Raw genomic sequence first — 20,685 nt, 5'->3', positions numbered from 1 at the left:
TTGAACTTGTGCCTGTACATTACTGGGGTAAAGTAACCTGCTGTAAGACAGAATTATATCAGTAGAAATTTATGGATAAAACTGCAAAGGTACAGTTAATTAAATTCTTACTCTTGTGTATACAGACCTGTCCATATTTTTACCCTTCAGTCATCAGCTTTTAATTCCAGAGATCACTTCATTACTTTCCAAAATCTTAAATCAGCAAAAGATTTATTTTTTGTAAAACCAAACTCTTTAAAATTCCAGTTCTCTGAGACTGGAAGATAGCTTGTGCTGTCTGAGTCCCGTGTATCTGATGATGCAGTGCTGCAGATTTTGTAAGGAAATACATTCCTTCCTGAAGATCATTGTCTAAGAACTGCCTTTCTGTATCAATATTCAGATTCATTTTGTTGACTTTGCCAGGCCTTCTCTAAAAGTCTGTTTACATTTGTTTAACTTAAATTGCTTTTGTTCAACTTGATAGTAAGCCAGGCTGGACTAAGCTCAGTATTTGAATGCCTTTGTCGGAAGTTGAAGTAGAAACTTGAAAAATGTAAACCACCAAAGAACTAAAGCCAAACCCTCTGCTATTGTCATATGAGCCCTCATAAACAGTTGGTTCATTCCAAATAAGCTGAGGTTACTGTTTATAATTTAGCAGTAACTTTGTGGTGTGAGAACTACCCTATTTAGTGTGGTAATGTGTTTCCTTTGAACTCTTAGCAGGACAATATGTCAACATGATTCTTAATTGGACTTAATATGAAGATTTTTTCAGAATGCCTTTCACATGTTTATAGGAATTGAAAAAATCCCAAACTAAATAAAAAATTTGACAAAAAATTGACAAACACCCACCCACACCCTCTTAATAAAATCTAATCCTGTATAGTTGATAATGAAGAAAAAAACCAGAGAATCACAAAATTACTTGGGTTGGAAGGGAACATAAACGTCATTCAGTTCTATCAGCCCTGCCATGGGCAGGGATGCCATGCTCTATGTTAGTTTGCTCAGGGCCCCATCAAACCTGGCCTTGAATGTTTCCAGGAATGGGGCATTCACAGCTTCTCTGGACAGCCTGTTGCAGTCTCTCACCCCCCTCACAGTAAACAATTTCTTAATATCTAATCTGACCTGCTCTCTTTCAGTTTGAAGCCGTTCCCCCTTGGCCTGTCACCACATATCGTTGTAAGAAGTTCCTCTTCATCTTTCTTGTGGGCTCCCTTCAGGTACTGGAAGGCTGCAGTTGGGTCACCCTGAGCCTTCTCTTTTCCAAGCTGAACAATTCCAATTCTCTCAGCCTTTCATCATAGGAGAGGTGTGCCATCCCTCTCATCATCTTGGTGGCCTCTGCTGGACTCCCTCCAACCGTTCCATGTCCTTGCTGTGCTGGGACCCCTGAGCTGGATGCAGCCCTGCAGGTGGGGTCTCACAGGAGCAAAGCAGAGGGGCAGAATCCCCTCCCACAACTTGCTGGCCACGTGTTTTTGGATGCAGCCCCAGGACATGTTTGGATTTCTGGGCTGCCGGTCCACATTGTTGTGTCCAGCCTCTCATCCAAGAGAGCCCTCAAGTCCTTGGCAGGACTGCTCTTGATCAGTTCATCCCCCAGAACATTTTACCTGGGACAATGTCAACAGTGATTTACTGGAAGGACGTGTGAGAAACTCAGTTTGTTGTGTGAGGGTTTTGCTTCTTTGTTTGGGTTTTTGTTTTGTTTTTCCTTTTAATCTGAAGGAAGCTTCCATGCATATGCAGATGTGCAAGTTTGTAAGGGTTGTCATATTAGTAGTATTGGAGAGGTTTGCTGATTGCTGTACAGTATCTTCATGTATCAAGTACCTCATCTGTGGCTGTAGTTCAGTGAATACTCCAAAGACTCCAAATGGTCATCTTGCATAACACCTGAACGGGCAATTTGGCATTACAGATAAGCTGGTGTAACGTTGTGGGCTTTTTTCCAAAAAGAAGTGGTCTTGATTCTGGTTCTACTTGCTTTTCCTGTGTTGTGTGTAACAATTGTTAGGTGCAGGGTGAATAAAGTCAGAAGATGAGTTTACAGCTATACAACCATGAAGGCAAATGCAGAGTGGAACAAAGCCAGCAGCGGGGCTACCTCTCATGAAATACTGTAATTGTACCATAGAGAATGTATTGCCTCCAAGTGTTTGGAAAGAACAGTTTGCCCTTCTGTGACATGTTATTGTGATCTGTGGCAGCTGGAATGGGCCTGGCTAAACCTAATCCAGTGAAAGGGAAGTCTTCAGTCAGGTGAGCTTCCTGGTCCTGGCTTATGGTGCAGCTTCAGCTGTGGTGTAGGGAATCAGTTTGGGGGTTTTTTCTCATTGTTTCCTTTTGCAGGCTTCAGGTGGAGGTGCAGGCTATGGCTGACAGTACACAGGGCAGGTTACCTGATTAAGTAGCTGTCTCCTTACCTAGCTCTGGCATGTAGCCAGTGCTCCTGTGAGTAGACTCTACTTGCAGACAGGCCTTGCCTTTCCTCCTTTTCGCGGTTGGTTGTGGGACTGGTGAGCTAAGCCAGCTTGTCTGTAGCTGATGGGGCAGGTTCTAGAGATACCATGATAAAAGAGGCAGAAGCCAAGGCCTAGAAGTGGGACTATCCCTTTGGTGGCCCAAATTGTAAAAATGATTTGTCAACTGAAAATTTATCCTAGTGATTCTGTTTTCTCATGTTTCCTCCCAGTGTAGCACTTGCTTACAAGAAAAGGTAGTGAGAGCACTGATTTTAAATTAATTGCACAGGTATGCCTACAAATGCATTCTTTCTGTATTGCTCTGTGCATTTGAATTACTCCCTTATGCTTTTGCAAGCATCTCAGTTTCCCTTGTTTGCCTGCAGGTCCAGCTGCTTCAGTTTTGTGTTGTTACTTACCCTGTGTATATGCACTGTCTAAATCTTGGTCTCATGTGAATTTAAAAAACAGTATCTAACTGGGTGTCAAGGGTCACATAAATATTCCTCAGTTCATTAATAAAGAGACTATTACTCCTTTAAATCTGCCAGCTGCTCTACCCTCTTGAACAGTGTGGTTTATAGAACAGTAATTCAAGAATAGCTCATTTAGCTTGCTGTGTCCATTGAGCTTTTCCTGTATGAAGCCCTGAACACAGTAGCATCATTTGTTTCACAAATGTGTTTGAATTCCTTGGTTTAATTTATTATCTGTAAAGTATTGCAGAAAACTGCTCTAACGTATAAAGAAATCTTGGGGGGATCTTCAACAAATTTAAGCACTAACTCAGGCACGTTTAATCATAGAGGGATTGTTAAGTGCATTCTATTTCATGTGTAGGAGTTTATTAAACAACTTTGGCACCGGCTATGCTGAATTCTTAATTAGTATATGACTAGTTTGCTAATGGAAGTGAGGACTAGTTTCCATTTTAAGGTACAGAGTGTCTGTAAGCCCTATGTCGTGACCTGAGCTAAAATCCTTAGTTGACTTTGAGGTATATTGGAATCATTCAGTACTGAGGCAGTATGACTAGAGAAAGAGATTTTCCTCTTCCTTTTGCAGTTGGTTTTCTGTTATATTAACTTCTTGAGCTTTCCTAAAAAGTCATGTTGACCTTCCTGTATTTTACTGTGTTGTGGTTTAACCCCGGGCAGCCACTTGCTTGCTCGCCCACCAGTGGGACTGGGGAAAGAATTGGAAGGGGAAAGCAGAAACCACACAGACAAGCAAAGTGAAACAAGTAATAATTCACTGTATCCAGTTGACAGGCAGGTGTTCAGCCACGCCGGGGCAGGTTGCTGGCTGAATATCCCATGTGATGGCAGGGCCCTATCATGCATAATGCCTGCTTGGGAAGACAAATGCCATTGCTCCATCTCTTTCTTCCTCTTTCCATTTTTATGTACTGAGCATGATGTCATATGGTATAGAATATATACCTCTGGTCAGCTGTCCTGGCTGTATCTGCCAACCAACTCCCATGTACCTTCAACTTCCTCACCAGTGTGGCAGCACAAAAAGCAGAAAAGGTCTTGGCTGTGTGTGAGCACTGTAAGAAATAACAAAAACATCTCTGTATTGTCAGCCCTGTGTTCGTGACAAATCCAAAACATAGCCCATACCAGCTACTGCAATGAAAGTTACCTTTCCCCCAGCCAAAACCAGCACACTGATAAAAGAACAAAAAGTAAAGTTCACAGTAACTTCTGCACTCATAACTGGTTAGTGTACTTGTGCCTCTAAAGTATCTAGAACGTACTTGTGTAACTTCATTAGTTGAACAGGTTGATTTCATTTAGGAAAGACCCCTGTATTAAGATACATCCCATACATAGTAATTTGAAGAATCATTATTCATTCCATACATAGAGTCAAACTGGTTTAACAGTGCCAGCAGGGTAAATTAAACTACTAAAATTTTACAAACATTGTACCAGTAAAACTGGTCAGGGGTATGCGGTACTTTTTTCTAAAGTAAATTGAAGATTTTTGGAATGGACAGAATTTTCTCCCATTGGGATTTCATGCTAATGTGGTTTGTTCTTACTCATTTAAAGGACATTACATCAGTATCAAGGCACTTGATAGTGGACCAGCTCTACCAACTGTGTAATATAATAAAATGAGAGATGCTGTCTTTTATATCAAATTGAGCATCGAAACCTAATGAAATATACTTCCTGGTACTACTTTTAAAGTCCTTAGTCTACAAAGGTATAATATTTAAAGATACTATTAATAGGAACCTCCTACTAGGACAATTAAAGTTGTGTAACTTGGGTCCCTGGAGAAAGTTAAGTTAAATGGTGATGTCTTCAAGGTATAACTTAACTCTCGTAGTGGAGAGGTTAGTGCTTCTTACTACCAACCCTCAAAATTGCTGTCTGCTCTCATGGGAATGTTTCCTGACCCATTTCAGTTGAAGTAAGCCTGAAATACTTTTAAAAGTAAGTATTTCATAAGTTATTTTGACTAAAACTTTGAGAAAACCCTGGCACAAAAAAGCTGAGGAAGAACTAGAGACAAGGGGTTTAACTGGTGCAAGCTAATGAAAGTTTCCCACTGCTATGGTGGCCTACAGAGTGCTTATCTTAAGGAGCAGTGGAACACCATTGGTCTCGATGATGCCAGATTCACCACCAGCCTGTTTGTACTAACTGTTGATAGTGATGCATTTAAAAATAATTCTGAGTCTTGTCAAGAAGGCTCACAAACTCATTTACTGGGACATAAACTAACAGTAACTTACAGACATACAGTAATGTACTTACAGTAATGTAACTTACATACATAAACTGTATGTAACTTACAGACAAAAAGATTTTGGTAGCATTTTTGAGTCTGAAGATGGAACAAAAAAACAATAAATGCATTTTAATGTATTTAAGAGGAAGTTTAATGCCTGCCTTCTGTCAAAATACCTGCTTTTAGATGCTGCTTCTGGTGGATGGGGGATTGAGCTTTTGTAAGGAAAGAGACAGGTATATAATTCTGTTTATTATTTTTTCCAAATGTTTTTGAAACAGCTTAATTTTTTATTCAATTATGTGGCAAGTAATACTCAAAGACAAGTGTCAAACACTCAAGGAATAAATTGAGTACAAGTGTAGTGATCATCCTTGTAAAGCAGGTCTAATCCGTCTAAGTACAGATGCTGATATTTGTGTTACTCTGTACTTAGAGCCAACCGAAGCAAAACTTTTCTGTGCTGTGTATCTTCTGAGCATGGGATTTTTCCCTGTTCCCAGAAATAAGAAAGTAAAGGGATCATCACAGACTAGGGGAATACAAGGCTGCCAAACTAGAATGTATTGTACATTTGCAGAGGCAGCAGTCTAATGAGATTGACAGTCTTAATGTTGTTAATTTGACATAGTTGTCAGCAACACATCTTTTTAAAGGAAAAATTTAGAAAGGTTATGTTTGTTCTGTAGTTTTACAGTGTGTCAGATTATAATGGTAGAAAGTTGTAGAAGGAAGTAAGAGAAGATGTGACAATGTCAGTGGCTAAATGGCCATGGGACAAAGCACTTCTTACCACTTCATTTTTCAGGAATTTTGTGGTAGAAGTAAAGGCAAGAATCTTAGTCTTATGTGAAAAAGGGAAACCAGTAGAGCAGTTGAGTAATACTTGTTGTAGGCAGCTATAGGCTTGCTGGTTGAAACAGCAGCAGTTGAAAATAATTTTTGCAGGAGTATTCAAAGTGAGATATAAATGAGGTAAAAATTATTCGGGCAGTGTTTGTAAACACAGTATAATGCTTGTGTGTTGGCAGGAGCCTTGGCTCTCCTTTCTCTCTTGTAGTCATAATATAACTAATATTATTACAGTTATTTTAACTCTTGGGCATTATAAAGCAGATCCTGGAAGTATGTGCAGCTTTTTTATGTTGTGGTGTCTGGTCTTGTAGAATTCCAGGTTTCCTCCTTTCAGTGTTTTAGATAACTTTAGAAAGGAAGTAAAAATGTGATTATCGGTCTTAAACATCTGAATAAAATCTGGTTTATTGTGATTTGTCTCATTCATTTTGAAAGGAGAAGAGAGTATTCTAAGAAAAAACCTGACAATTAATTGGCTCCATCTACTTCTTTCCTATACTAACAATAAACATTTCTCATATGTGGGCTGGTGTGTCCTTTGAATGTGTGTGGCATGGTTTACAAGCATGGAAAAGAGCATTTCCGAAAGCAAGAAGATTCACATTAGATGAGAACACCTTGAAGATCACTTCTGGTTATTGAAGATCAAAACTCAGGCTGATGATACTTAGAATCATTAAGGTTGAAAAAAGATTGAATTTAGCTGTTAACCAGCACCCCTGTGGTTGCCACTAGGCTGGTGCTGTACACTTCCAGGGATGGCAATTCCAACACTTTCCTGGGCAGTCTGTGCCAATGCCTGACTACTCTTTCAGTGAAGAAATTTTTCCTAGTATCTAATCTATACTGCCCCTAATACAACTTCACTCCCTCCTCCTTGTAGAGATCAGGAAGTTTCTGCTGTGCCTCCTTTTCTCCAAGCTGAACACCCCTACCCCCTTCAGCCACTGCTCAGGCAAGTTATGCTCCAGCTTCGTTGTCCTTCTCTGGACATGCTCCAGCACCCCAGAGTCTTTCTTGCAGTGAGGGGCCCAGAACTGCACATGGCATTTGAGGTGTGGCCTCACCAGTGCCGAGTACAGGGGCATGGTCACTGCCCTGGCCCTGCTGGCCACAGCATTGCTGATCCAGGCCAGGATGCTGTTGGCCTTCTTGGCTACCTGGGCACACGCTGGCTTGTATTCAGCTGCTGTTGACCAGCATCCCCAGGTCTCAGCCCATTGATCCAGCCTGTCCAGATGTCTCTGCAGAGCCTTCCTACCTTCCAGCAGCTCAGCACTCCTGCCCAGCTTAGTGCCATCTGCCAACTTGGCGAGGGTGCCCTCGATCCCCTCATCTGGATCATTGATAAAGATGCTAGAGAGGGCTGATCCCAGTACTGAGCCATGGGGAACACCGCTAGTGTTTGACCACCAGCTGTATGTCGCTCCATTTGCCACCACTCAGGGCCCAGCCAGGCAGCCAGTTTTCTACCCAGGGAACCCTGGTCAAGCTATGAGCTGCCAGTTTGTCCAGGAGAGTGCTGGGTCAGATGGTGTCAGAGGCTTTGCTAAGCTCTAGGTAGACAACATCCATGGCCTTTCCTTCATCCTCCCAAGTAATTTTCTTTGCTGGGAAATGAAGGTTATGAGGTGTTTAGGGAACATTTCTCAGTTTCAGGTAGCTTTGAATTTAGAATATATTTATTATTTCATGTGAAACAATTCAGCCACTGAGAATGTTGGCTGGAGTAACTCAGGAAAATAAGCTTTTAAAAACATGAAAAATGTGCTGAATTTTAAAATTTACATAATAGAAGAAGAACAGCTGAAGCGGTTATTTTCTGTTTAATTCCTTGCAGGGTTGTCTAAAGAGTGATTAAGCATACCTGATGTGCAGTCTAACACAGATACCCTAGGTAAGCAAAATAAGAACTACAAAACCTTTTACAGCTGTCCCAAAGTTAGCTGAGAATTTGTAGGTAGTGATGACCTGTCCTCCTCCTCTGTCCCCAGAGCAAGATGAACAGCCAAACACATAGCCGCTCCTGAGAGGGGGGACCTTCCTTGTCGCTCAGGTGGCTGTATGCTTGTCTGACTCCAGAGTGACCTGTGTCAGCCAGCTGGCTGGGCCAAAAGCAATGCCTACAGTTTCATAGTGCAGTTCAACTGAATTACCTGCTTCCCACCAATAACAATGGAACGGAGGCTTGCCTCCTCCTTGAACCTTCCTTGTTTTCCTCCCTCTCTTGACTTATAACAACATATTCTTCCTCCTGGCTGCAATAGAATGAATCTGACTGCAAAAAAAATCAAGTTCATTGTGCTTACCTAGATGATGTTTGGTGCATTTCTGCCAGCTGAGTTTTCTCTCCTTTTAGTGAGTTGAATTTTCCTACTGTGGGGTCAGGACCACTGCACCTTGGTCAGGCCGAGCAGGACCTTCTTCCTGGGAGTGAGCTGTAAATTCTGTTCAAACTGCTTTTGAAATTACTCCTTGACTCGGCAAATAAGAAAGAAGTTTCAGTTTGCTTGAACTGATTTCTCAGGCATTATGTGTATGCTAAGCACATGAAGAGATGAAAATCTAAGCCAAAAATGGAAAATGGGATAAGAACGCCTATTTCAGCTCTCCATATCTGCAACGTGAGATGTTGTCTAAGAGTTTAGACTTGAAATATTGAAGCTGGTTTTTTTTCACTGTTATACATGCTCTTCAGAGCAAAGTTCCATGGTTTATTGGAGGTGATTTCAATTAAGATATTTTAGTACAGAGTACTGGTGTTACAAATACTGATTTCGTCAGTGTCCTTTGGTTTAGGGATCGCTGAGTTAAATAAAGCAACAACACACTAAAGAACCTACTTCTGAGTGTTTATGCAAATTGAAAGTGCAAGTGTCCAAATATAAACCACGGTGTGAGTAATGCATAAATTCTTGTCGATAATAGTGAGTACATTCCTTTTCCATTGTGTGCATGCCTCCCATGCTCAAACTCAGATGATTTGTGTAGCTTTGACGGCTAGTTCTGCATCCGTAAGTTGAACCACTTTGTGCTTGTTCCAGACAGCATGAAGAGGTAGAACAGGTTCAACCTTTTCTCCAGGTTCCTCTTCATCATAAGAGTTCAGTCTTGTTTGTGTACTTGATGTCCTGTGTTCATGCAAGTGCAGTTCAAATGAGTCTCTTAGATAAGTTTAAAAAATTCTCTGCTAGGTTTATGCCTCTCTGAGAGCCAGTTTCCCTACGACTGGTGCCTTGTATTTGAATACATCTGTATTCCTTTACTGCTTTACTCCAAGGTGAAACACGTCAGTTTAAATCACTTTCAGTCTCCAAGCTAAGTTGTTTTACTTAGCTCACATCTTGACTGTGAGGGCAGATTTAGGAGAATTAACCAGCTGATGCAAATTAATACCTCAAAGTGATTTCTTTGGTATTGTATAATGAAGTAGCACTCATTTTTGGCACTCTGTGTCAACAGTACAATATTTTATTGCTGGTATTTTATTTAAAAGAAGAAAACATTGATAAGACACATTGCCTGCCTTGAAAATTCCAAGTGCTCTTTGAATAGTGATTGTGGTGCAGCTCACTGGATGCAGAAGTGGGCTAATAGAGTGCTCCTGCAAGGATGCTGACACCCAGATCTTCCTAGGAGATAATGCTTTTCAGCATAAGCTTCAGTGTCATATCTCTATATGCATGCCTGTTATCTTTTGTCCTAATTTAACTAATAATGCAGCATGCTAGTGAGTGATTAAGAATGGTCTACAGTGCACAAACATTTCTGTGTTTCCTCTTTCACACATTAATTAGGCTTTAGTATACCGCTGGGCTCACCTCCATGGCCTGCAGTTCTTGCTCTAGTCAAAAAATATTTCTCTTTCAAATTTTAAGAGCAGAAATAGCTTGACTTAAATTTGAGTTAAAAGTGAGTTAATTTTTTTATTTGCATGGCTCATTGGGGGTGGTTTCGAGTTTCATTGAGGAGTAGGTAATTCCTAGGAGTTCCAGAAAAGTTAAAGAAGGAAGACCAGTGTTAGTGTAAGAGTAGTGTCTTTGTTCATACAAGAGGTAGATATTGCAGTGTTTTTAATTCACTTTTGTCAGTAAAATTGTTTATATGGTGCTTTATAATTCGTGAATGTTCCTTTTAAGTACTGACTAGTGAATATTTGTATATCAATAATATAATACATAATGTATGCCTTGACAAGTAAACAAGGCATGCATATGAATCCTTTCTACTGCATTAATGTAGCAGTGTCTGTTAAACCCTACAAAATTGTTGTGAAGATTTGAGCTTGTGCTGTAGCTGCAGTATTGATAACGAAACAGCATCTTTTTTTTTTGAACACTTATCTTCTGTGTCCCAAGTACTGCTGCCTCTTAGTTACAAAATTGACCTTCAAGCACTCCTGTTAATACTAAAAAATCTGTATGAGTCCAGAAGTTAGATTTGCCCTTCTTGATTTGCATTAACAAAAGCTGTCTGTGTTCCACTTTTTTAAGGTGTTAAACATGGACCTGCTGATGTCATGGACAGTAATAGACTTCTGTTCTCACAGTGATTTATTATATTGTTGCTTGTTGGACAAGCAGAAGAAGAAAATAGGAAGTCTCTGTGTGAGTTATTTAAATAAAACAATACAAAATTTTAAAACAGCAAATTATTTCTTTTTATAGTATAAGCAAAACTTTAAATTCTGCAGGGTTGTCATCTTCATAAAACTGTGAACGCACTTATGTGAACTATATTTTCCCCAGAATATTTTTACTTTTGAAGCTACAGATGTTAAGCATCTTCTTTCCTTTCTTTGACAGGAAATTCTGGTGATTAAAGATCATGGCAACCATAGAGGAACTGGCCCATCAAATTTTTGAACAGCAAATGGGAAAGGTACATAAATTTTGAGTCCTGTTTAAGAGAAATTGAATAATAAAATGCACACACTGATACGTAAAAGCCCAAATCACAAAAGAAAATTTTTGGTACAGACAAGGATTCTGGACACTTCCCTCAGAAGGCAGAAGAACCTGTTATGTCCATTTTAAAGTTACACTGCAAAGCCTTTTGTACCAAAGCTCGCCCCACAGAAATTAAGAGCAATCTATCAGTGTTTCCAGTAAGTCACTAGCTTTTCAGCTTGCTGTCTGAGCCTGTAGTGGTTTTCAGAGAGCCATCTCTTTGTGTAATTGCTTTACTCACTTTTAGTTTAAAAAATCAGGACACAGCTTTTACTTTACAACTATGCAATTACTTAATTTGTCTTTTTTTTTTCCACTGGTAAAGTTTTGCCATGTTCTTCACTTTCACATATATGTGCTTGCTATGTATCAAAAGAAAGATTGAGCTCCTGTTTCTGCAGATTTCTAGTTTTAGTTCTCTGACCTGTGTGCAGAATCTGTGTACTGCAGCCAGAGACCTGCCAGAGGTGCACAGATAGTTTGAGAGTGTGGATATGAGTATACATAGTTATCTAGAAATTTTCAGCATAGCATAGACTATTTAAAATTAGCACCACTTTAAATTAGATAGAGGCAGTAATTTATTTATCTTAAATAAATGTTATTTTTTAGCTTGAAATTTCCACTCTTGGATTCTTGTCTAGACATAGACTTACTTCTCAAGTAATTTTATTTCCTCTCAGCATTTCAGATGGAAAGGTTGGAGTGGGGGATGGGATGGTTAATTCTACTCTGAATAAATTCTCACAGCTTTTATTTTTGCAGCATCTAGTGTTGCTAAGGCTATCTCAAAAGGACATAAGTGGTTTATGGGATGTATGATGTTTGCTTGTTACTACTTGTCCTCTTCATTAGGTGAGAACACGTGTTTAATGCAGTTTTGTTTTGGAACTATAATTCTTTGTTGAGGTCTAATAGGGCTGTATTTCCTGTTTAAATTTGTTTGGTTTTGACAGTACAAGGCTAGTCAAAGCTAGCTGAAGTGTACATTCCACTCAGGGAATGGTGTGATGAGGGTGTTTAGCCTCTGGGGGTTGTTTCTCAATTCCTTAATGTGATTCTAGGAGACACTGAGCTGACTTAGTATCTCAGTACCATGAGAGAGAGAGGGTCTTTTTTCTGTTTCTTTCCTTATTAATTTCAACACGAACAGCAAGCTAATAATCCAGCCAAAACAAGTGAAGGTTTTCTGCTGGATTAGTAAGAGTAGGGTCTGAGAGGCTCCAATGACTACCAGAGCCAGCACAAAGAAATGGCTGGTAGCCAAAGGAAGGCAGGGGAGAAAACAGGGAGAGCGAAGGTGCAGTGCTGCAGAGAGCTGTAGCTGTTCTTGTTCATGGTGAGATCACAGCTCTACAGTTTTCATGGCTGTTGTTTTGTCAGCAGTGTACATTAGGATTTGTCCTTTGGCAAGGTTTTACTGTGTCTGAGACGGTCACGCTGTATTGGGCAGCAGTGCAGCTCAACCATTCCCCAGTCCTCACTTAGCCACTTATTCTCATGCTATGCTAGTCTTGCTCATGTAAGTTCTGTGTGTCATCATCTGGTGGACAAAACTAGGAAAAAAAATTAATGACAGCATAGGGGAGGAAGGTCATCTCCCTGTTGGTTGTGATCAGTGTCCTTATTTCATACGAGGTGTGGCCCAGCCAGGCACATGGTTGGAAGGACTGAAAAGCATCCCTGAGGGCAGTGCAAGCTGGGACTCCTTAAGCCAAAATTGTTGTCAAAGGTGCATGCCATGCTTGAATGTGCTGCCTGAAAGGTGGAATCAGCAAGGAAAGCAGTCTCACAGGGGCCTCCATGCAATAACTTACAGCCTGTAGGTAGGCAGGAATGTAATTGCTTGGTGGCATTCCTGATCACTGAAAAATCATAGTTTAAGAGAGCTTTAGCAGTATTTTTGCTAGCATTTATAATACTGTTGAATGTTAAAGTAGTTTTAATTGAATTTAGAAGAAAAATTTACATGAGTAGAACCTGAAAGGCAAAAGGCCTGAGAGGAAAAAGTGTTCCACTGTTGAGGAGAATGGAAGTGCTTCTGTCTCTCATTGAAATAATGATCAGCAGAGTTTTGTACATAGATTATGATTTTTTATAATACTAATTGTTGTTCATGAAGCATTTTAAGTCACAAAATTACTGCAAGAATTTGACAGTGGTGTTCACAAACATGCTTTTGTTAATGTAGGACTTTTTGCATGAAAGCAAACTATTGAAGCAATATATAACCCTGTCTATATGGAGCATTGTGCAGTGACTGTTGTTGCTCAGACTCTGCCATCTGCTAGTCATCTTTTGCTCAGTGCAAGATAATTCCTATTTCTATATCAAGACCACATTTCTTGAATCATGTAGGGAATGAGCATTCTTCTTTCTTTAATTTCTGGCTGGGTGCACTAAGTATATGGTGGTTCATTTCTACAGTCCAGCCAGTTTGCTGTAGCAGAGGAAAGCTATATCGTTGTTGAAACAGTCTGCAACACACATAAAAAGTACAATTTTTAACAAATTTTGCAGTTGCTCTTATCAATAGTAACTGAAATAAAAACCTTGTATTCTGCATAGAAGTAAAACTGTCAAGCCGACATTTTGGGGGGTTAAAAAGTAGTTGTACATGTGGATCATGACATTTTAAGGGAGCAAATGTAAAGCGGTTCTATAATATGTAGCTTATTTTTTAAAGCAAAGGTAAATGCACGTAAAACTTTAACCACTTCTGAATCACCACGTGTACTGTCAATTTGAGTGGCTGATGCAGAACTTCAGTGCTTGAAAGTACCTCTTTTGAACTGAAAATGCTGCTGGTTAATGAACAGGGTTTTTTGTCCTTCACTTAAGCAGAGAAGCAGATGAATTGTTTAAAAGTACTAGTACTCAGAAAAATTGGGTATTTTTAGAAAGCAGTGTCCAGAAATGGCTCGGCAGTAGTCTGACAAGCATTTCTTTTGGTGGTGCTGGCAGTTTAAGTAATCTCCCCAACAGATTAGCCTCACTCATTTGCTCTGATGCATCTGCTTCTGAGCATTGTGGAGACTGGACTGAAGAAGACCTGAGAAGATCTGTGCTAAGAATAGCCTTTGTTTGCTGGGCTGCTTTTCAGCCTGCATCGGTGTCCTGTTCCAGATCACAGAATGACTAACCAGCCAGTTTTACCTACCACACTGAGGGGGGAGGAGCAAATAGATTATGAGACTGCTACCAAAAGTAGCACCTTTTTGGGCAAAATTTCAGAATCAGCATAAGTTGATAAGAGCTTGTATTTCTTTTAGAAGGGGAAGTCTTACCCTCCACCCTGTCCCTCTCATACTGACCTCAAGCTGCATGCTCGGGCCTGCTTTTGTCTGCTGGTACTAGCATTTAGATGATGGTGTGGTTGTAAAATTAGGAAGCTGATCCAGGAGGAACAAAAAGCCTCACAAACTGTTATGAAGCAGTACCTTTACTGCAATATACATATATATTCTCTGTATTAATTGGATGGGGCAGAGGGGCAATCAGGTGCAGAGAAGTATTGGTATAATTGTGTAAATACTGGGAATTATTGGTAATAGAGATTTGCAGCAGGCAGTTTTGTGAATAGTAAAAAGGTTTCGGAGTTACCTGGGAATTTAAGACAAAAAATTCAATTTGAAGGTGTCTGTACACTCTGTGAAGAGAAATTCTCTTGTAGTGCAAAAAATCTCTGACCTGTCTGATCGAGCCTCTACAAATAGCAGCTGTCCCTAATTTTTATTGACAGATAATGTAATGAATAACATAATACTTTCCCCCACATGCCATTGGCTGTAGGCTGTGAAGAATTTTTAAAATACTGGTAATTGTTGAAACACTTCCATGAATTGTGTTTGAGAGCATTCACACAGAGATTTTAATATAAGATACACTGTTTGCAAGCTTTATGCAATTTATTAGTTTTCCCTACCTTTGTTAATAGTTCCCCAGTATAGAATTCTTTAACAGAAAAACAGAATCGAAACTGCTGATTGCTGTGTTTCCATACAAAAACCCCTTCTGTCACTTCAAGTGAGTCATTAAAGTGCATTTATTGCAAACATAGCACAGCTGTGGTGGTAGGTATTGTGTCTCTGAACAAATCAGTAGTAAGTATTCAGTTCAGTTGACATACGTGGACATGTCAACAATTAATTGCTTTACTTAAAGTGTTTGTAAATTTCACATTGGAAGGTATTTCAAAATGGGTTTAAATCAGAATTTTCTAATTAGAAAAATTAAGGTGTTGAATTAGATTACAGGCATTTAGATTACAGGCATTTGCATTTTTTTATAGAAAAAGAGTGACAGACTTTCCATGGCCATGTTCAGAGAAACTGGAAGTGGTGAAACCTGGAGGTTTAATCCATTAAGGTAGTGGATCCATTAAAATAATATATCTGTTGTCAGTCCATTACATTTGTTTCTTCTTTCTAGGTTACACATTCCCAGGAAGGTGGTACACAAACACTAATGGATGGGACACCACAACGAATACAGATTGTCCCTGCAGATTCGGGCCTCTCTTTATCACAGCGTATACAGGTATGCTTCATCTGATGCATTTTAAAAGCAGAGATCAGCTGTTTGCTTCTGCCACTTTCCACATGCAGTTCTGTTTTGTTTTCATCGTGTTATTTGCTTTAATGTAAATATTCAGCCCCAGATGGCAGAGACCCTGTCTGTATAAATAGGAACAAAACATCATTCCAGTCTTTCTTTTTCCTTTTTTTTTTTTGCTTTTTCCCTTGTAAGAATTTTAACATTACAAGAATCCTAAGTCACTGAACAGAAAAATACTTTTTGCAAGTGAAGCTATTCCTTGAAAGTTGAATATTTTGTCTGTTTGGTAGTTCAACTAAGTTGCAGGATTTCTACATTTTGGAGCAGAAGTGGGAGGGAAATACTGCATTGTATCTTTGAAGTAATGAAAAAGTGCAGAGAAACTTAATGTCTGAGAACAATACTGATTTTTGGTTGTCCCAGCTCTTGTTGTATGTCTTGGTATTATAATCCATAACCTGGCCAAATAATAACCTCTAGCTGAAGTGAGGGTATTGAAGTTTTTGGTAATGTAAATTAACACAGTGTTTATGGAGACTAGGAACATTTGGGGAATGACATTTTAAGTTTTATGCCTTAGAAGTCAATGCAAGTCAGTTTTCTTTTTAATTTTCATTGTAGAAAAAATATTAACTGCAGAATAAATGTAAAAAATATTCTCAGATATACGTTGTTCATACAAAAGCTCACATTTAAGTGAGCCAGCTGCTAGTGTAAACTTGGCTGCTTTTTCTTTTACCAGCTTCACTGTAAACATTGTCCTCTGTTTTTCTCCGGTTTTGGTGCATTATGTTCAAGCTTTCAACCTTCCAAGGCTCTTCACAACCACCCCCCATACATTATAGGGATTTTTTAGATTTATTACTCCCCCACCTGTGCTCTAGGTTTGGTATGTGTCTTACCAATCCTGTACGTCTTCATTCTTTCACCTGCCTCTGCTCTGTTTCTACACTTTGTGTACAGCTGTACTTTTAATTAATTAATTTGTGCTTGTCAATTAAACACCATTCTGTCTTCAAAAAGGACAGTAAGCACTTTGGTTGTTGTCTCTTGATGTGTGTGGAGCAACACTCAGTCAAAACACTCATCCTTCCTGCAAGAGACATCTACAAACATATCACTAACTTAGTAATAAAAATTTTGCTCAGAGAAGAATTTATGTGAAGAGCAAAGTAGTTTGTAGGAATAAATGTATGTCTGTGAAATGTCCACCATAAATGCTACATTGAATAATTTTGAGTATATATTTTCAACCAATATTTTTTCCTCTATTATTACTAAATGCCTAATTATCTGAAACAATGAAATAGAAAATCCTCACTACAAAGTTCTTTAAAACGTGTTTCATTAGTCACTCTTCTTAGGGAATGCTAGCACTTCTTCTGGGAGAAAAGTTAAATGTTACATTTGTTCAACAGGCATTCTGCACAGAATTGCCCCTGTTATAAACAGGTGTATTAGTTGTCTGTGTTGAGACATTTTCTTTTTTGTAAAAACACAGTTACTGAGATGTTTAATTTATTGAAATGATGTTCAAATGGAAATCAAAACTTGTTAACAAACAAGGTTCAAAAGAATAAAGGAAAATAATATCTTCCATTATCATCAGGGTGCTTATATGAAATACATGAGGGTAGTGCATTTTTTATGCAGTCAACCCTGAATTGATATGTTATTGTTTTATAATATTATTCTTTTAGCAATATTGAGTTTCAGATTATTAAGAGAGATAAGGTGTTGTCACTGATTCATGGCCAGAAGATAAGTGTTTTTCCTCTTCCCTCTGACTATTTTTCTCTCTTACCTTGACATTTGGGTATTGCAGGTTGTTGTGCTGTGGTGAACTGCTCCACTTTTCAGTGTCTCCATTGAGTGTAGGTGGAGGTTTTGCAGGTGTATGGCCATAAGTGGTCAGCTGCAGCCAAGAACACGCTTAACTGTTTAAACTGCTTTCTCTTATGCCTCTGTCAGTTGTCAGATGCTTATTAGGTGCAGAAATCACTTGTGCAGGTTGAATGGCTTTGTAAGGATATTAATGTAGCACTATACCTACTGTATAATTTAGTATTAAAAACTGCCTGGGCATCTTTCTAGAATTGCAGGAACCCATTTGAAGACTGGGACTCTATTTGTTAAATAGAAAGTGAAGTGAATTGGGTGAAGTATCAGTGGTTCTTCTGCCTCCTGTCCTACCATAGTTATCTACAAGTACATATATTTTTTAATTACACAGCTGGGCTACAGTAGGAAAAAAATAACTTAGTATATATGTCCCAAAAATAATTTCAGCTGTAGTTCAAGTTTCTGTCTTTACTGTTTGGGACGTGCTGGTTTTTTCAGTATACTTTTTATAAACCTAACTAGATGGAGTGTGTACCTTTTTTGGGGTACTCACAGTTGTGCTTTTAAGATTTGATAGGGAGGCAGATTTTAGTTGAGTGTCTTTCAAAGAGCAGGCTTGGAAATTCAAAAGCAGCAGAGAGTTCTGTTTGGCTTTTGTATATCTATGCACCCTGTTGAGCATAATATGCATTGGATTTCTCCTAATCCAAATACAATAGGTGCTTGGAAAGAAGGGGATTGGAATATCAGCTACTTTGGAAATAGCCAAAAATTACACAGGAGAAATAAAGACTGTAAATGAAGGAAATTGAACAAAGAAAAAGAAATTAAGGAATGAACAAAGTGATCAGGGCAAGGAAGTTGGCATTCTAAAGAATATAGAACTAACATAAAGGAACTTAAAGAAAAAATAATGGTCTGCTGTAGCCATATGTGGTTCCAGACATGAGGATATGTGAAAAAACTGAACAGAAAATTTATCATGTCAATAATTATTGTCATGCTTTAGCATTGTCTTCTCACCCTACACCCCAAATGCCATGATAATTTTTGTTCTTTAGCATTTAGAATTTTATCATTTTACCTGCACTTTTCTCTTAGATATGCTTTTAATTATATTTTGCAGAGAAAAAGATTGAATTTTGATCCATTAAAATGTAAGAGCACAAGGCCACCTGAAGGAAACACACTAGTTTTGTGTAATGAAACTCATGATTTATGAATACTTGAAAGTGGCAATATTGTGTTACAGCTGCTGAAATTGGATACTCATCACTTCTTACCTTTTTAAAATGTAAACTATATACAGGTATTGAGCATTTAGAGAAAGTAATAAGCCTGTTGTGAAGGTGCAATAGCAAGGTTTATAAAAAATTCATGTGAAATTATGCCTCGTTCAGTTTCTTTGTGCCATGGTTCTCCACCTAGGAAATACAATTAATATTGGCACCCCAGTTACGGGGAACAAGGTATGGTAAATATTAGACAACTAAATAAATGTCATCTGTAATAAAAATAAAATTAATATCTGTAATATGAATGTTAGAGATGTGTAGATAAAAATGAATGATTGTCTACAGTTTAAAAAACAAGTTAATAGGAGCTATTTTATTGATCTGCAATTCAAAATAGTTTGCAGGAAACAGTCTTTGTAGGATAATTCTCCTTAGTCTCCAGAATAAAACCAGGCATTTTTCCAAATGTAGGCATTTTTAAGGAGATATGCAGTGACTAAAGTGAGATTTATAATGGAATATATATAGAATCTTGATTATTTTCTCTGAAGATTATAATCATCTAACAAAGTTGCAGAAAGTAGAGGATTATTTAATAAAATTCTGCTGTATTTGTGCTTAAAAATAGGGATAAAGTGGAAAAAAACATCCTGTAGATCTGTTCTTTTTCCTTAAAAAAAGAAAAGAAAAAAAGACAGGGAAGGAGATTCTGTTTCACTAATTTATTTAGAAATGTATGTGTAAAAAAAGTTCCCCACAAAATGAAGTCTAAAATGTATATACAGGTGCAACAATATAGTTGCTATTCCTGCTGTTTGCTGCTTACTTTTTTCACTTGGATGTGTCCGTTTGTGGTTTTAAGAAGTTTTTTGTTAAGTAACCTAACCTTGGAGGTGCTGCAGACACTTCATGTAGAGAGCAGTGAATTCACGATTTAAGATTTCTTATCACCCGATGGGTCTTAGGGCTCAGCTGCAGACATGCCTTGAGTTCTGGATGTTAGAGTTGTCAAGAGTTTCAGTAGTGTTGTTAAAACATATGTCAGTTGCAGAAATTGAGTACAAACTCAGGTTTTGACTTCAAACACCCCTGATTGAAATGTGTTTCAAATACAGTGAAAATCCAAGTGTGCCACCCAAGTTTTTCCCTGAGTTTAATTTGCTCTTGTGTGACGGAGGGGAAGATGATCCCGCTTCTCAAATGTGAAAGGCAAAATCCCGTTTTCTTCAAGTGCCCGGATTGGGTCCAAAAAGTTAAATCACCATAACAATTGAGATAAATGTATTATTAGATTGTCACAGATCAGCAGACGGGCCAGAAGATTCAGATTGTTACATCACTTGATCAGAGCTCAGCAGGCAAGCAGTTCATCTTAACAAATCATGATGGCTCTACCCCAAGCAAGGTGATCCTTGCCAGACAAGATTCCACTCCAGGAAAAGTTATCCTAGCAACTCCAGATGCTGCAGGTGTCAACCAACTGTTTTTTGCATCCCCTGATATATCTGCACAACACATCCAGGTAGATAATCCACTTTATTTGATATTTTTCATTCAAATGGCATAAGAAAAGATGTTTTATTTCCAAATAAGTCTGTCTGGGTTCTACTTTTTGGTTTTTTTTTGAAGTATAATTTTCCTTGCACTACGACTCACTGTGGATACTTAAAAATTATGAAAAAGTTTTTTTTAGTAAATTTCTTGCTTTTAAAATTTATATGTTGGCTCATGATGTTAGGAAGAATGCAGTTATTTTTATTGTCATTTCCAGATTCTGCCATGCCAACAGTCCTTTATTTCTGCTCATTAACTCTCCATCTGTTTTCATGTATTGTTGAAAAACATTCACTTTTCTCCATTGTCCTTCTCGCTTAACATTTCCCTTTGCTCGTTTTCCTTTTTGCACACTGTTGCAGCTGCCATTCAGCTGTGTGAATTGTAGTCCACAGCAGTGCTCAGGCTATTTAGTGGGGCAATACATTACTCCATGGGGGTGAGGAAATAACACTAATGATTTAGGGTTTACTAATATGATAT

General features: G+C 38.5%; 1 protein-coding gene across 8 annotated transcripts in view; it reads left to right on the top strand.

Annotated features, from left to right (window-relative positions):
- Positions 1-20,685, top strand: part of NR2C1 (nuclear receptor subfamily 2 group C member 1) — a 47,865-nt gene that overhangs the window by 2,999 nt on the left and 24,181 nt on the right. For 3 of the 8 annotated variants that reach the window (XM_041409803.1, XM_041409795.1, XM_041409796.1), the window contains exons 2-4: positions 10,871-10,946; positions 15,446-15,553; positions 19,940-20,170. In XM_041409803.1, coding sequence (XP_041265737.1) covers positions 10,893-10,946; positions 15,446-15,553; positions 19,940-20,170 — 393 coding nt within the window. In that variant the 5' untranslated portion in view covers positions 10,871-10,892. Of the gene's footprint in view, positions 1-1,734; positions 2,260-8,945; positions 8,962-10,655; positions 10,673-10,870; positions 10,947-15,445; positions 15,554-19,939; positions 20,171-20,685 lie in introns of those variants that run through there. The other 5 variants (XM_041409797.1, XM_041409799.1, XM_041409798.1 and 2 more) reach the window with 5 other exon arrangements.

This window comes from Onychostruthus taczanowskii, unplaced genomic scaffold, assembly GCF_017590055.1.
Source record: "Onychostruthus taczanowskii isolate IOZ18803 unplaced genomic scaffold, ASM1759005v1 scaffold31, whole genome shotgun sequence".
In the NCBI taxonomy this organism is placed as follows: Eukaryota; Metazoa; Chordata; class Aves; order Passeriformes; family Passeridae; genus Onychostruthus; species Onychostruthus taczanowskii.
The sequence above is the reverse complement of the archived record's forward strand: the minus strand, read 5'-3'. Positions and strand labels throughout refer to the sequence as shown.